Source organism: Lycorma delicatula, chromosome 8, assembly GCF_047948215.1.
Source record: "Lycorma delicatula isolate Av1 chromosome 8, ASM4794821v1, whole genome shotgun sequence".
Taxonomy (NCBI): domain Eukaryota; kingdom Metazoa; phylum Arthropoda; class Insecta; order Hemiptera; family Fulgoridae; genus Lycorma; species Lycorma delicatula.
In genome coordinates, this window is record NC_134462.1 from 71,670,267 (window position 1) to 71,686,602 (window position 16,336).

At 29.2% G+C, this 16,336-nt stretch overlaps 1 protein-coding gene across 7 annotated transcripts in view; it reads left to right on the forward strand.

The window, feature by feature from the left end:
* The window catches only part of LOC142329247 (proton-coupled amino acid transporter-like protein acs), a 61,309-nt gene that overhangs the window by 25,451 nt on the left and 19,522 nt on the right, over positions 1-16,336 (forward strand). For all 7 annotated transcript variants that reach the window (XM_075373663.1, XM_075373656.1, XM_075373658.1 and 4 more), the window contains 2 exons: positions 3,323-3,407; positions 8,477-8,761. In XM_075373663.1, the coding sequence (XP_075229778.1) occupies positions 3,323-3,407; positions 8,477-8,761 (370 nt within the window). The remainder of the gene's footprint in view (positions 1-3,322; positions 3,408-8,476; positions 8,762-16,336) is intronic.

Consider the following 16,336-nt stretch of genomic DNA (forward strand, 5'->3'; position numbering starts at 1 on the left):
TATGTATAATATGTCTTCTTTACCTTGTATTGAAATTGATAATAAATGGTAAAGGTTTGATGACTGCAAAATAAAATAAAATTCCTCTAAAATTTCTGGAATTAGCCTTGGAGATTAATATATATATATATATATATATATATATATATATATATACTATTCTGTATATATATATATATATATATATATATACTATTCTGTATATATATATATATATATATATATATATATATATATATACAGAATAGTTACAAATGAAATATATACTTTCGATAGCTTTGATGTGTCATGTTACCAGTCTGGCAAGATGGCCGCTATTGCAGTAGAGAATGCTTTTTGTGTGTTCCAATTAGCCAAAACAAACTCGGCTACTGTTGTGAAGCAGTGTTTCAGAATAGAATATGGTAAATCATTGCCAACAAGAAAATCATTCAATGAATGTAATAAACAGTTTCAAAACACAAGGTGTCTGTGTAAAAAGATCTGTTTCATAAGAACAAATTGATCGTGTTCGTGATGTGTATCAACGTAGCCCAGACAAACTAGATCAGCAAGTTTAGAATTGCAAATTCCTCAACCAATGGTGTGGAAAATTCTGAAAATGACTCTTTATAGATCACAGTTGGTATTAATTTTAAATGTCGGCGATTAAGTCTTGCGTAAATATTTTTGTGTGGAATTGCAGGAATATTCGTAAATGACGATGGCATTTCCATCGCCTAATTTTTGTTGATGAATGTACGTTTCACATTAGTGGAAAATCTAATATACATAATGTAAGAATAAGGGGTACAGAAAACCCAAGAGAGAGTTTATAAGTTACGGGATTCCTCTAAAATGAACGTGTTTTACGCTGTATCTCGTGAAAGGATGTATGAGCAGTCCCTTTTTTCACGAAGTGACAGTAACCGGAGTAATTTATTTAGACTTGTTAAGTGAATAATGCCTCAACTCATGGAAGATAGTGATAACTTAGTTTTTGTACAAATGGAGTTTCACGTCACTGGCACTTTCAGGTCAGAAATTATCGACGAATGCCTTCCCAGACGATGAATTGGCCGTGCAAGTGAGGAAAACATGGCGTTTAAGTGTTGGCCACACTTAGTCCAGACTTAACGTCTTGCGACTACTTTTTATGGGATTATATAAAAGACAAATTTTTGGAATGCTCCTCCCTGTTGATATCGACGACTTAATACAATGCATCACAAATGCTGTTGCTACCGTTGACCGGCATATGCTTGCAAGTGTTTGGGAGTACCAAACAGGAATTCGACTACAGTGTTGATATGTCATGTTACAAATGGTACACATACTGAACATTTATAAATAAAAACTTGAAAGAATTCTTCTTTGTATCCATGAAAAATGAAGTATAGCTAATGTTTCTACACCAAAACTATTTATTTTTTAGAATGAGACCACTACACTCAAGTACCCCAAAGGCTCCCTCATCAGTGGGAGAACCGAAAAATTTAAATGGGAAGGCATTTGTGATGCATCCTTTTAAACGGCATTGAAAAAACAAAAATTTTGATGTAAATTTTTGACATTCTGACTGACAGCAGCCACTCCTAACCTTTTATATAACTGCCACTGCTTATTTTGAAATAACCCATTTCCTTGGTTGATTACTACACTGAATTATTTTTTATGTTTTTGCTGTTATAATATCTTTAAACTAATTGAATTAACTGCAGTAAATTATTATAATTTTCATCCATATTTCCATATTTAGAAGTTTGGGGGTTTAAAATTTAGACTAATAACTCAGTGTTGAGGGGGGGTTCTGGCTGAATGGTTTGTATTTAATTTGATGCTTTCATAGGCCACAACTTCTGGGATGGGTAGGTTTTCTTTAGTAAAGTATTTTATACTTGTTCTCAAGAGGGTCTTTAACTCATGGTGGGAAACAAATTTTTGTTGCGGTGTAAATTAAGCTGGTCAATACAAAATCTCTGTTCATTAATGCCTTGTTTCTTCCTCTGTAAAAATGGCTCTACCTTCTAGTATAGGTTAGGTCCCTGCAACCTGCAGAAGGTTTGAACTTTACCCTACATGGCATTGTTTATCTCTTACTGTGTTTCCTGTAAGGTAAATTATGGTTTTTAACCAAACATCTTTTTTCTTTACAAATGTTTTTTTTTATTTTTAGTTCTGTGTTTTAGGCCTGAGTTATATGATACTTGTAGAATTAATGCACGCATCGCCTTAGACCATTCAGCTACACTAGCTTCGTATACTTTTAGAACTATGATTTTTTCTGGGAAAAGTTTGTCTGTGAACTACCCTAAGTGATTTTATTTTCCACCTTGTGACTCCACTAGAAGTCTAATGTTTAATGATTTAAAGATAAGATCTTTTAATGAGTAAGTCTTTAATGGTTCTGATAAATGTCTATCAGGTAAAACCAATTCTTAATCTCTTTGAAATTCAAAATAACCCAAAATTTATGTTAAAAATTCAGTAATTTGTTGTAGTCATTCATATTTTTATGTTTCTTGAGGTTAGAGTTAATGTTGTTTCATTGCACTTATACTAAGTTAACAAAAATTATTTTCGTGTTAAATATAATTTTATAAAATTGCTGTACTGCAGAAATTTCCAAAATCTCAAAGAATCCCTTTATGTGACTGTTCCCCACTTCATCGTAAAGTTATTCTTCATTATTTTACAATGGAAACTCTGTTGTCTATCAAAAGTATATAAACAGCACATTTATTTACTTTACATCTACTGTTACAAAAATTATCTATAGTGTTAAAAATTTCAAACTATGTTTTACATACAGTATCATACTCTCACTTCAGTTTGGTAAAGATAAATTTGCAAGCTGTCACTCCATCCAAATGAGTAGTAAATTGTAAAGTTTAGTTTAAAATCCTCCAATTCTTATGTTGCACATCTGCCTCAAGTTATTAAATTAATCATTTAAGGTAATTTACTGGACTGCTTACTATCAAAGGTTAAGATGACATGGTAAATTGTAGTAGGTAAACAAAAATAAATATAAATTTTTGATTTGTGAGTTATTTTCTACATTTGCTAAAAGCAGTATTTAGAATGGAAATATTCTGAAATACATCAACTATGAATGTTAGAGTGACAGTGCTAGAAAGGGCAAAAAATAACATAATATTTGAATCAATATAAAATACAAAATATTATGAAAAATATATATATATAAATAGCTTGGTAAAAATAATTTTTATTATGTTCGTTACAAAATAAATGCAGTACAATTTTAATACAGAAGAATTACTTACTGAAAAAAATTTGTATAATGGGATAGTTTTTGTTTAAATTTTTTTTTTTTTTACAGTGTATTGGCTCAGTTCTTTATAACTTTGTTCCAATTTGGTTGTTGTTGTGTTCATATAATATTTATAGCTAACAACCTTAAATCGGTAAATATTTATCAAATTATTGATATTAATATGATGTAATGTAAGTTTTTTTTAAATTTGTTACATTTTTATTTTTAAGAAAAGTTTGAATAATGGAATATTTTGAACTGAAATACAAAATTGTAGATATAAGTAATTTTTATTTTTTGCTATATTATGTACCAAATATTTACTGTAATAAGATAAATTTGAATGATAAAAAATTGCTTTTTTTAATGTAGTATATTTTTACCATATGTAAATTTAATTTTTATTACTGAATTTGTATTTCTCTCTGAATTTTTTCATCAGAATTTATATCAGTATCTCCACTGTATCAATTTGTTGTAAATAGAAAGAACAGAAGGTAGGAAAGTGAACTGGTAAGAAGCCATGAAATAATGCTGAGCTATGCTGCAAGAAGGAAAGTATAGTTATAGGTAAAAAAAATGAGGTTTGGGTTTTTGCATTTCTTGACATTTGATGATGTAAAGTGGAGGGTCAATGTACGTAAACAAAAAAAAAAGTGGAGGGCTAATTGTACGTATGTGCATATGTTGGTATGTTTGAAGCTTAATAACTTTCAACTGGATAAACTGATTTGAGACTTGTGTATATGGGGCAATTTGTTTGGTAAATGTTATTGGTGAATTTTCTCAAAACTTTGGATATCTAACCCCACTTTAAAGAACTAACAAAATAAGTTTGCTTCAAATTTTTCACCTTCCCCAAAAATTGAAAAAAGCAATCGTCTTTATTTGTTGCATATTTTTTAACAGAATTATTTTTATGTCTTCCTAAACACAGTAGTGTGTAGGTGGCCCAAAAACAATACTTTGGGGCAATATTGGGGTAGGGGAACCGATCAAAGTTTAAAAATATTGATGTTTTGAATTTAAAAAACTTTTTTAGCTTATTTAACTTTTAATTACAATAAGACAATAAAATTTCATCATAATTCACCCCCACCCCCAAAAAAGAAATCTTAGGTAACTTTTTATTGGTTGTACCTTAAAATGTATATTTAACATAGTAAATGTAGACAAATCCAAAAATTTTCTTGGGAGCTGAGTTTATGGGTAGGGGAGCAGAAAAAAGGGGGAAAAAATTATATATTGTTTATTTTTCAAATATATAAAAATATACAACCAATGTCAGGAAACTGTAACAACTTTATTGTCAACCCTTTTATAAAAGTAAACCATTGTTTTTTTCAAATTTGAAATTGAAATTTAATGTTTTCAATGATAATACTAATGTAAAAAAAATAAAGTAAATTTATTTAAATTGTATTTAATTGTTAATTTCCACTAATGTATAAATATAAAAGTAATTATAAATATTAAGGACTGTTTCCTTGAAAAGTGTTGGATGGTGGCTTACACTTTATTGCATACCTAGGTTCAGTTATTGTTCATATATTATAAATTGTGGTGACCCCTCAAAAAGCTGATTTAATTATTATCAGTTCAGGTAAGTATGGTTTTCTTCACCAACACTGCCAAATAAGGTTATCGCTCCCAAGTTGATTAACATTAACGTAAATTATCACTGCTTGCTTGACAGAGGAAGGTCAAATTGATATTCATCAAATTATTTCTTTCAAATTCCATCCCCTACTTTGAGTGTGAGTGAGAAGAAACAGAACTATTTTTCCATATTTCAAACAATAAATTTTTTTTTAACTACAAAGAATATAGTTTTTACCATAATTGCATGAAATTAAAAAAGAACTCGCATAGAATTTGCCATTGAAAAAATATAACTAACAATTGTTATTTTCTTATAGAAATTTTCTGTAATTGAAGTTTTTGTTTATTTATCTTTTAATTTATAATTTTTTTTTAATTTGGGCTGCAGGTCTGTCAAAATTAGGTTATAGAAATACAATGTAATATTACTCTTTGAATCTATGTTCATTTATTTGCATGTGTATCAAATTCAGTAATTATTGATTATATAATTTATTTTATTTTTTCATTTATTCATTTTTCTTTTTTTTTGTAATTACGTTGGTACATTGTAAGTTACAGTTCTTTTAAAGAATTACAATACATTTTATATATTTGGTTGTAATGAATTTCCAGTGGACTGTTATTATAAATTACTTTAAGTGGTTATTTTACTAACGCCAAAAAAACTTTTTTTTTAATGAAAGCCCTAATTACAGTTGTGGAGGTAGTTTTCATCTTTTCACTCTGTCCAAAATATCATGTTGGTTGCCAATAAACTTCTACATATGTTGATTGGCATGAACATAGTAAAACGTATTGCTGTAAAAATAATAATAGTATATGTAGTAGTATTAATAGTTAAATAGTAATAGAGTAAAATAATAGTAGTAACAGTAGCTGATGTTCAGAAAATTTGTAATGGACACATTGTTTTGGGTCTGGTAGTACTGGTAAAAATAAATCATTACAATAATTACAAATATCATGATAGAATACATTATAATACTACTGTTAACAAACAGAAGTGAAGTTACTGTTACATTAATGATGTGATGTTAAAGAATACTGTGAAGTTTATGATATTGATGTTTTTCTATAACAGGCACTGAACAGTTAACTTGTATTCCTACAAAAAACAATGCATCAAAAGAAAGCTTGATTCTTGCCAATAATATTCTGATTACTGCTGCAATCTGCCAGAAGATAGCTACTCAGTAAAGTGAATAAAAATATATGTGGCCTGATGTGATTTTATCATGCCAACATTCGTCACAAAACATCATGATGTTATTGGTGGGCACTATAAAGATTCATGCAAGCTTAATGATGTAACTTATATTACTTTTCAAGATTGAATCCTCTGTCCATTAGTGTAGTTTGCTGAGCTATATTTATCGTTCTTTAGCAGCACAGCATTTTAAATGCCTTTGAATGTTCACTTTAGTTATTGTTTATAAAATTTGTTAAAAATGTTGAATCTTTGTTTGCTTTTGAATTTTCATCTTTTTTTAGCACATTAATAAGAATATTTTATAAAAGGAAACAAGAGAAATGAATGATGGAATTGTTGATCGCATCAACATCATTTCCCAGAAAATGTTTTCAATAATAATAAAAAACAATTTACAAGATTTAAAAATACTAATACTAAAATTTAAAAATACTAAGCAGAAATTTGATTTATAAAAATACCAAATATTAATATATAGGGCGTTTCAATGTTCTTCGGAGATTCGAAAATTCATTAATAAAAAACTATTTCACTCATAAGAATAAAACAAGTACTGTACGAAAGAGTACTTCAAATAGTTTTTTCCACATATACTAGGCAGTTAGTAAACCATTTGCTCGCTAGGCGTAGACAGTAGATAGAATGGCTGCCATGGGAATCGAGAAGTCGTTTGTGTGTTACAATTTCACTTGTCAAAGTCACTAATTTCTGTGCAACGTGCGTTTTGGTTGAAATTTCATAAGGAGCCACAAACTGACAATTCAATTCGTGCATGGTATAAACAATTCAGTGAAACTGGTTGCTTGTGCAAGCGAAAATCTCCTGTCATCCATCAACCTCGGAAGTCAATGTCGAACGTGTGCATGCAAGTTTCATTTGCAGCCTGTCAAAATCGACTGCGGCTGCAGGCAGAAAATTAGGAATTCCGAAAACAACAGTGTGGAGAGTTCTCCGTAGACATTTATTATGCAAACCGTACCATCTTCAATTAATCCAGCGTCTTTCTGATTGAGATAAAACATGTAGGCTCGATTTTTGTTAAATTTACAGGAAAAGATGTTGTTAGATGAAGGTTTTCTAAACAAGATAATTTTCAGTGATGAAGCTACTTTCCATATTAGCGGATGATAATTATAATAATAATAACACTGATGCAAGAAAAATTTTGCACTAAATTTAGAGCATAATACTTTTAAGTTGTTCTTTAAATTTTGATATTTTGAAGTCTCTACCAAATTAAGTGCTAAAAGTTGATATCTAAAAGTCAAAATGTCTTGAAAATGTATTAATTTCTTGTTTTAGTTTAGTATTCTTGTAAAATTGGTTTTATGTTATTTTTTAAACAATTTTACAAGTGTGCACACTCGTGTGTGTGTGTGCATGCGCACGCGCACTTTATTTTGTGTATATAAATTAAATAATAAAATCATTAAAAAAAGGAATAAAAAAGGTGGAAAAATAATGTAATTTTTATTTTGTGTTTATATATAAAAAAGTAGTAATAGCATCGTTTTAGATCTACTCAGAATGCATTATTTATATTAGTTTTGTTTATTCAGGGCACTGGAGTTCAACAACTGAGAACTGCAAATGTTAATAAATAATTTGGTTATTCAGCACTTTCATCTGAAAAGTTTTACCTTTTACCTGAATGCCAGGTCAGCGTAGTAATTCTAAGACATTTCAATTTCTAAATGCTGTGTGAAAAAGACTTGTTTCAATCAATGAAACCATTGTTTACTCACTTGCATTTCTGCAGGAATCATTATCTTGAAAAGTCTAAAATCAGGGAAAAACATGAATGAAATCATATTTTTCAATGACCTTTATGTGACTGTGAAATCAATATTTCTGAGTTGCCTTGATACCGGAGGAAAAACTGTATTTTATAATCTTCCTTTTTATTTTGTACCATTTTCATTATTTTGATAATAATCTCTCTGTCATTTGTATTGTAATTATGTAATTAAAGAGTTGATTATTTTTTTTTGTGTAATTGTTGATTTTTTAATTTTTATTTTAGTACACAATGAATTTTTAATCAAATTTTGCTTACAAAAGTCCATCAGTGATTAACCTCAGTGTAAGAATTATAAATTAGAAAAAAGTTGATAAAATGTATATAACAAATAAGTCAACCAATAGCCTGTACAATCTTTCAATAATTAACTATTTAGTAATCATCATAAAACAGCCAGCAACTAAAAAATTGATGTTGATAAGTAGGATTTGATCAGTTGTAAAGTGGATCAAAGAAAGAATAAATTATACATTTTAATAATTTCAAAATATTCATACTTATGAGAAATGCTAAAATGTTGTATAAATGTTTCAAGGAAGTTGAGCTTAGGTTGTCCTTGCAACATTAATGGTAGCTAAGAAGTTAATCTTTACATTTGTTACAGATACAAGAAGATTATTCTGGAATTGGAAAAGGTTCAGATATCCGACTGATTATGTGTCTAATATATATTATATTGTTATTAATTGGTTTGGTGAATAGTTTTAAACGTTTGGCTACATTTTCCTTTCTTGGTGTTATTTCAATGTTGACTGGTTTCTGTCTGATGTTTTTTAATTTTTTACCTATCGCGGTGTCTTCATTTGATAGCCGAATTGCTTTTGGATCACCTGCATCATATCCTCTGTTAGCTGCAAGTGTAATCTATTCAGTATCTGCAATAGGTGCAGTAAGTAAAATTATTTTATAGCTTTAACTTATTCATATTGCTACATTAGTTGTGAAGAACGTGTATAAATTATTGTGAAGAACTACATATATATATATATATAGATTGGTTATTCTGTTTGAACACCATCTACATACAACTGCTTACCTATTACTTCTTTTTTAAAAACTATTTCTTACTGAATCCCTGTTGTGATTAATATATATTGAAGTTTGCTACATAAAACAGTAATACCAGTGCACAGATTCTATTACATCTTTTCAAAATTTTTTCACCAATTTAAACAGTTACTTTCATCATAAAACAGTTGTGTTTTGATTATTAATCACTTTAATCTTTAAATAAGAGATTTTTAATTATTTGATTTAATTGAGTAACACTGTTAAATCCACAAAAAAACTATTGATTTGATGTAAAAATAAGACTCAATAAAAATGTAAAAAGAAACAATTGATTTTTTAATTATTCAATAGTATTTTATTCTTGCCTACAAAGTTTATAATCATTCTGATAATTAGTAGATATTTGATAGCGCTTGAAAGTTAATGTGTTGAAAATGTGTAAACCATGGAAAAACATGAATTCTGCATACTCATAAAACACAACTATTTGCAAAGAAAAACAGTAAAGAAACCAGAAGAAAGGTTTGAAAAGTATTATGAATAGTCTGCTCCTTTGCATAAATTAGTTCATTAGTGATTTACTGAATTTCACTGTGGTTGTATGAATACAAATGATCCTGAGCATTCAAGATATCAAAAAGAGGTGACTACTCAAGAAATGATTAATAAAATCCATATCATACTCAAAGATAACCGAACAAAGGTGTGTGAGATTAATGAGATCATAAACATTTCAACTGTACATGTATGGCAAATTTTACATGAGTAGTTGGATGTGTGGAAACTGTTGGAAAGATGGGTGCCATGATTGCTGACACCTAGTCAAAAGTGGTGCCATGTGAATGACTTCAAAATAATTTTGACCATTCACCAGTGAAATCCAAATGTTTGTAGTTATGTTATTGTCAATAAAATGTGGATTCATTATTATATGCTAAAAACAAAGCAGCAGTCAAAAATGTGGACTGGGCAAAACTGACCCACTCCGAAAAAGGCAAAGATGGTTCCATCAGCTGGTAAAGTCATGGACATAGTTTTCTGGAAAACACATGGTATAGTATTGATTGATTACCTGCAGAAGGGAAAAACAATCGTAGGAGAGTATTATGCCCCATTACAGAAATTCAATGTACTACTGAAGAAAAAGCACCCTCATTTAGCAAAAAAAAGTGCTCTTTCACCATGATAATATGCCAGCTTACTCATTTGCAGTTTTACTTGCTAAATTAGTTAAATTATATTATGAATTACTCCCTCATCCACCCTATTCTCCAGCTTTAGCATCTTATGACTTCATTTTGTTTCCAAACCTAAAGAAGTGGGAAGAAATTTTTATTGAATCACCAAATTATTGCTGAAATGAATTAGTATTTGGGAGAGTTTGACAAATCGTATTTTTTGAATGACATAAAAAAGTTAGAAAATGGCTGCAGGAAGTGCATTGAACTAAAAGGGTATTATGTTAAAAAATAAATTGAATTTTTGTAAAAGGAATGTTTCTTTATTTTAAAGTTACTGAGTTATCAAATCACCCTCATAAATATTCATATAGTAGGTTATACTCATTAAAAAACTTATTGATTACTTTAGACTGGTGATTCACATATGATTTATTCAGATTATCTATTTTTATTGTTGCTATATTGTTATAAGTAGATCTTTACATGTACTGATTAGATGTTTTATCACTGGACATTTTATTATAACATTGTAGCTTATATTAATTATGGATTTCCAACATGGCAGCAAAATGCAGTTTTTAAACGATACATCTATTATGATGAATGAAGATAAGTTACAATCAGAAAAGCCCGTTGATGAAGGAAATGGACAGCATGGAAAATTATTGTGAAAATTCACATGGTGCAGTTTTCGATGTAGTTTGTGGTAGCAAATAAACGTCTTATTTTATCTCAATATGAAGTCATTGCTTCATATAGTTGGATGAGATACTGCAAAAGATGTCTGGGATAATTTGAATCAAGTTTATGATATTTAGTCTACTGAAAATATCGATTTCTTACAGCATCAGTTTCATAATATACATGGGAATTTGTAGATGTTATGCAGAATCACTGAGTAAAATTCAATTATATACAGACAAAAATGTTGTTACTTTGTAAAAGAGTTCCTAATGATTTATGTGCCCGATTCCTGCAAACTACCAAAAAATAATGATTATATCACTTGGTACACCTTACCTCAAGCAGAGAAAATATGGACAAAATTACAAAAGAAATGTCTGAATTATGAACTTTGATTGAAAGACATGAAACAGATGTGGCTGCAAGGATGATATAAAAATCTAGTGTATAGATTATAAAAGAAGGAAAATTGAAGGTTAATCAGCGCAAAGTCTTTCCAAATCAGCACAAATGTTTTGAACAAAATGATCAAAAGCAATGTTTCTCATATGGAAAAATTAACATTTATCACATGATTGTAAAACTGGTATACTTTGTTTCAAATTTAAAAAGAATGGTCAAAATTGATCTGATCAATATTTTGAAAATGTGTGGTACTGTCCAGATGGCATTTGTAATTTGTTCTCGATCAAAAGGGCTAAAAAAATGGGAATTGGTCAATTGATTCAGAATAATGAAAAATTATGGATTTTCCATTATTAAATGGAATGATTGATATAGCTATTTCTAACTGTGATAATGAACTTTATCGATTGACAGTGAGAGTCAATTGTCCAGAAAAATAAAAATCTTATGCTACTTCTCAGGTTACAGATACACTACAAAGTTGGCATGAAAAATCTGGTAATCAGAATAAATGAAATGTACCAGAATATTTTAAAGGATCATGGAATACCAGTACAAATGGATAATGAATCTTGTGAAGAATGTTCCTTGGTAAAAACCATCAACTCAAGATTTGGTGAAAGAAGTAAAAAATCTACTAAACCAAGAGGACTGATTTTTGCTGATACATGAGGTTTGTTCAAAAAATGCCTACAATTTTTAAATTTCCCATGCTGAATAAGCCCAAATGTCAAAATACACTTATTTCTAACATATGTTTACATTGGATGCTGAGTTCATTGTTGGCTGTTGGAAAGGTTACATGTGTTTTGGTATGATTGACGATTTTTATTTGTGGAAAAAATGGAACAAAGAATTTGCATTAAATTTTGATTTAAGAATGAATTAAAGTGGAAATGTTAAATGTTGCTTTTGTAATTCTTCTATGAATAACACAAATGGTACAAACGTTTCCAAGAGGGCAGTGAATATTGAAGATTATAAGCCCAACTGCAAAAGTGAAGAGAATAATTATGGACAATCACAGCAGAATCACTATAAGAAGGTCAATAAGGATTACTATCTGGAAGATTGCGTGAAATAACCTGAATAAAATACCTGGATTTGTGGTGAAACAGTTCATGGCAACTCCATTATGATAATGCACTTGGTTACATTTCACTGCTTGTTTGTGAATTTTTGGCCAAAAGCAACACGGTTATGATGTATTCACCAAACTTCCGTATTCACCAAACATAGCTCGCTGTAACTTCTTACTATTCCCCAAGGTAAAAAGAATCATGAAAGATGATGTTTTGCTAACATTGAACAGATAAAGACAAAATCGCTGAAGGAGATAAATGCCATACCAGAAATTGTGTTTCAGAGGAGCTTTGAAGATTGGAAAAACGCTGGTACAAATGTATTACATCTGAAAAGGAGTACTTTGAAGGTGATTCATCAATCAATATTAATGAATGAACAAAGAATTTTTGAGAACTAAAATTCTGCATATTTTTTTTATCTAACTTAATGCATGGCCTGAGGAGAATGATTTCAATGGTTATCATATTTTCTTATTTTTAAAGATGATTATTCCAGTTTCACAGTTACGTATCTATTATGTAAACAGGATGAAGTGGAAGAAAAACTAAAAAAAACTTGATTGAATTATTGAAGATGCCAACTGGATTGATTATAAAAGAATTACTGAAGGAAGAGAATTTGATAACAGAATGTATGCTGAGACTATTGGGCTAAAATCTTCAATTACAGTTCCCTACCTCTAGAACAAATGAAGTTCCTAAATATGAGAATAGAATTATTTGTGAGGTTGCACATTCATGGCTTCAGTCACCCGTTCATCTACCAAAGTTTTAATGGGGTGAAGCTGTACTTGCTGTGATGTTTACATGAAATAGCACCAAAAAAAATTGAAGGAAAATCACCCACTGAATTAGTTTTGTACAAGAAAAATTATTTTTAACACTTGAAGATTTTTGGCACAGAATGTATTGGTATGGATTCCTCAACAGAAACAAAAGAAATTTGATGCAAAATCTACTGGGGGATATATTGTTGGTTATGGTGATTGGTTATAGAATTTATTTTGATCATGAAAAATTTATTTCTATTTCTAGAGACATAAAATTGAGAGATGAATTTTCATAGAAACCAGAGAAGGTTAGCATGAATATACGAATAGAAATTTCAATTGAAAGCCAGGATGAGAATTTTTTGTCAAATTCAAATGATATAGAAGATAAATAACCCATGGGTATTGTTTCACAATTTGAGGTACATGAGAATGAGAGCAATTCACAATTTGAACATGAAAATGAATAACAGGAACAGATTATTAATAATATTCAGAAGTATCGTTATAATCTAAGAAATAGAATGGAAATTCAAGAACCAGTGCAATATCGAGATGAATCATTTCAACAAAAACTAAAAGTTATGTTGATAAAAGAAATACCCACAGATTATGATGAGGCTATGAAATCAGAGGATGTTAAATGTTGGAAAGCTGCAATAGACGATGAAATGAATCTATTATACAAGAATAAGACATGGAATTAGTGAATTTACAATCTCAAGGTACACTTATTGATAAAATATGGCTTTTTCTGTAAAAATGAATTCTGAAGATAAAATTATTCAGTATAAACCTCGTTTAGAGGCTAGGGGTTTCAGTCAAAGAAAAGGATATGATTTATATGAGACTTTTGCCAGATTAGAAGCCATGAGAGCTCTGCTGGGTGTTATTATTGAGTTTGATTGGAATATTAAACTATTTGATGTGAGAATAGATAACTCTTTCTAGAATGATAACTTAAAAGAAAATAAAATATATACATATATAACAACTACAAGGATATAATAATAAATGTCATGTTTATAAATTGCTTAAAAATTTGTATGTTTATATGGATTGAAACAGGCTTTTAAATATTGGTATTAATGTTTAATTGAATTCCTCAGAACTTGTAATTTACAGGAGAGTTGTGCAAATGCTTGTGTGTTTTATAATGGAAAATTGATACTGTTTTTCCATGTGGATAATGGGTTAATTATGGGACAAGACAAAACAGTCAATAAATTCATGATTAAATTGCATCATTTTGAGGTACTTCATCAGACGTCAGCTGTTTGGGAATAAAAATTGGTAAATTTCATGATTACATAGAATTTCTCAGCTATCAGTGATCCCTATTAAACATTGATGGATGCCAGGTGATTCACCATTGGCAGAAGATAAAAATGGTTATCATGAAATCATTGGTAGTGTAATTGTATTTAGTGTTAGGATCAGACCAGATTTAGCCTATGTAATTAATATAGGTTCAAGATTTCTGGATGTACCCACTCAAGCAAACTTTAATTAATGAAGCAGGTACTCAAATATTTGAAAGCAACCATAAATTATAGGATTGAATTTTAAGAATCAAAGTATAAAGTGATGCAGATCACAGTGGAGATAAAATTACAAGATATTCTAAAAGTAAGAAGGTGATATTTTCATTAAACTTTTATCAACTAATTTAACATTGTATGATAATTTAAAAATTTGTTTGATGTTGTCACTACGTAATCTTTTGATGGTTAGTATATTGTATTTGAATATTTTGGCAGTGTCACAGATAAATATAAATATTTAATTTTGTATAATAGGTTATAAGCATTAAAAACTATCAAGTATAGATTGATGCCTTGCATATGATAAGTTCAGATATGCATATATGCATATGTATATTCTGCTATTATTGCAATGTTGTTGTTAGTAGATGTACTAACATGTTCATGTTCGCTAATAACATATAGTGTAATTGATTAGAAAATTTATTTTATATGTATATATATAAACATATTTAGATTAAATTTTTTATAGTCCATTTTTCTTTTTCTTCTGTACCTTAAATAACTATATATAATATAGTTATTAAGTTATATATAATATAATATTTTTCAGCCTCCGCAAAGTACTGAATTAGAGAACACTCCTCTTACCTTTACTTTTCTATGTTCATCAAAACGTTTTCAAGCCTAAGCCCATCTTCAGTCATATTTTTTTCATAAATTCTTGATTTGTTTACATTTACATATTAATTTTATTACATTATTGTTCTGAATTTTTTCAATGTTTTTTTTTAAATTTTATGCAAAATAAAATAAAAAAAATATGTTTGCAATTTTTGCAAAATAAAATGTAAAAAGCTAATAAAATTTAATTTTGATGAACATAAAAAAGTAAAGATAAGAGTGTTCTCTAATTCTGAACTTTGCAGAGGCTGAAAAAATATTATATTATATATTTCATATATATTCTATAATAATTTAAAAACAATTATACATTATAACCTCTAGATACAATAAAAATAAAAATTTAAGAACAGTTGTCTAACTGCAGATTTAGTTAGGAGCAGTCTGCACATAGAGAAGGCATTTCAGCGTGGGTGGGTTCCAGAAAATGATACATATGGGACTCCATGGAGTCTATGTAATGCTGCTTTCTAGATGTCATTTCTAAATACTTCCTGGAATTGAGTAATACTTAATTGGGTCCAGTTCCTGGGTGAAGTCAGCAAGAGGGATATTTTATAGTCAGTGTAAGCCCAACACTGCAACCTTTTTGGTGGCATGTAGCGTGTGAGATAATTTTCTCTCCTTCTACAGAAAAACAAAGGGGAAAAAGTTCGGTTAGGAGCAAAGATTTGTACTTTGACATGAGCTCCCCACACTCTTTAGACCATTCATCACACATATGAAAGAATTGGCAAAAACATCAAATCTTTAATTTGAAGCTAAGACTTTCACATAATCTTACACATCACCATCAAAGCTTGTCAAATCCATTCTGAGATACCGTCCTAAAATTATTTTTTACCTTTTAGTGCGTTTAATTTAAGAGTGGTTTTTTTTTACATACTTTTATTTTCTAATTTTTAATGCATTTAATATAACAGCAGTTTTTAGAAAGTTTTTTAAATATTTTTTATTTTCTACTTTTTAGCCTTCATAAGTTTATACTTTACAGCTGCACTAGTGCACATGTTTGAGTGATCAGAGTTTTCATGCCTCCAGTTTCCAATACTGCAGACAAGAGTATAGGCAGCTAAAAGTTCATATATCTTAAAATATTACTGTTGATACTCATATACACTTCAAACATCACAGGCAGCACAAATCTTAGGTCTGTAGTC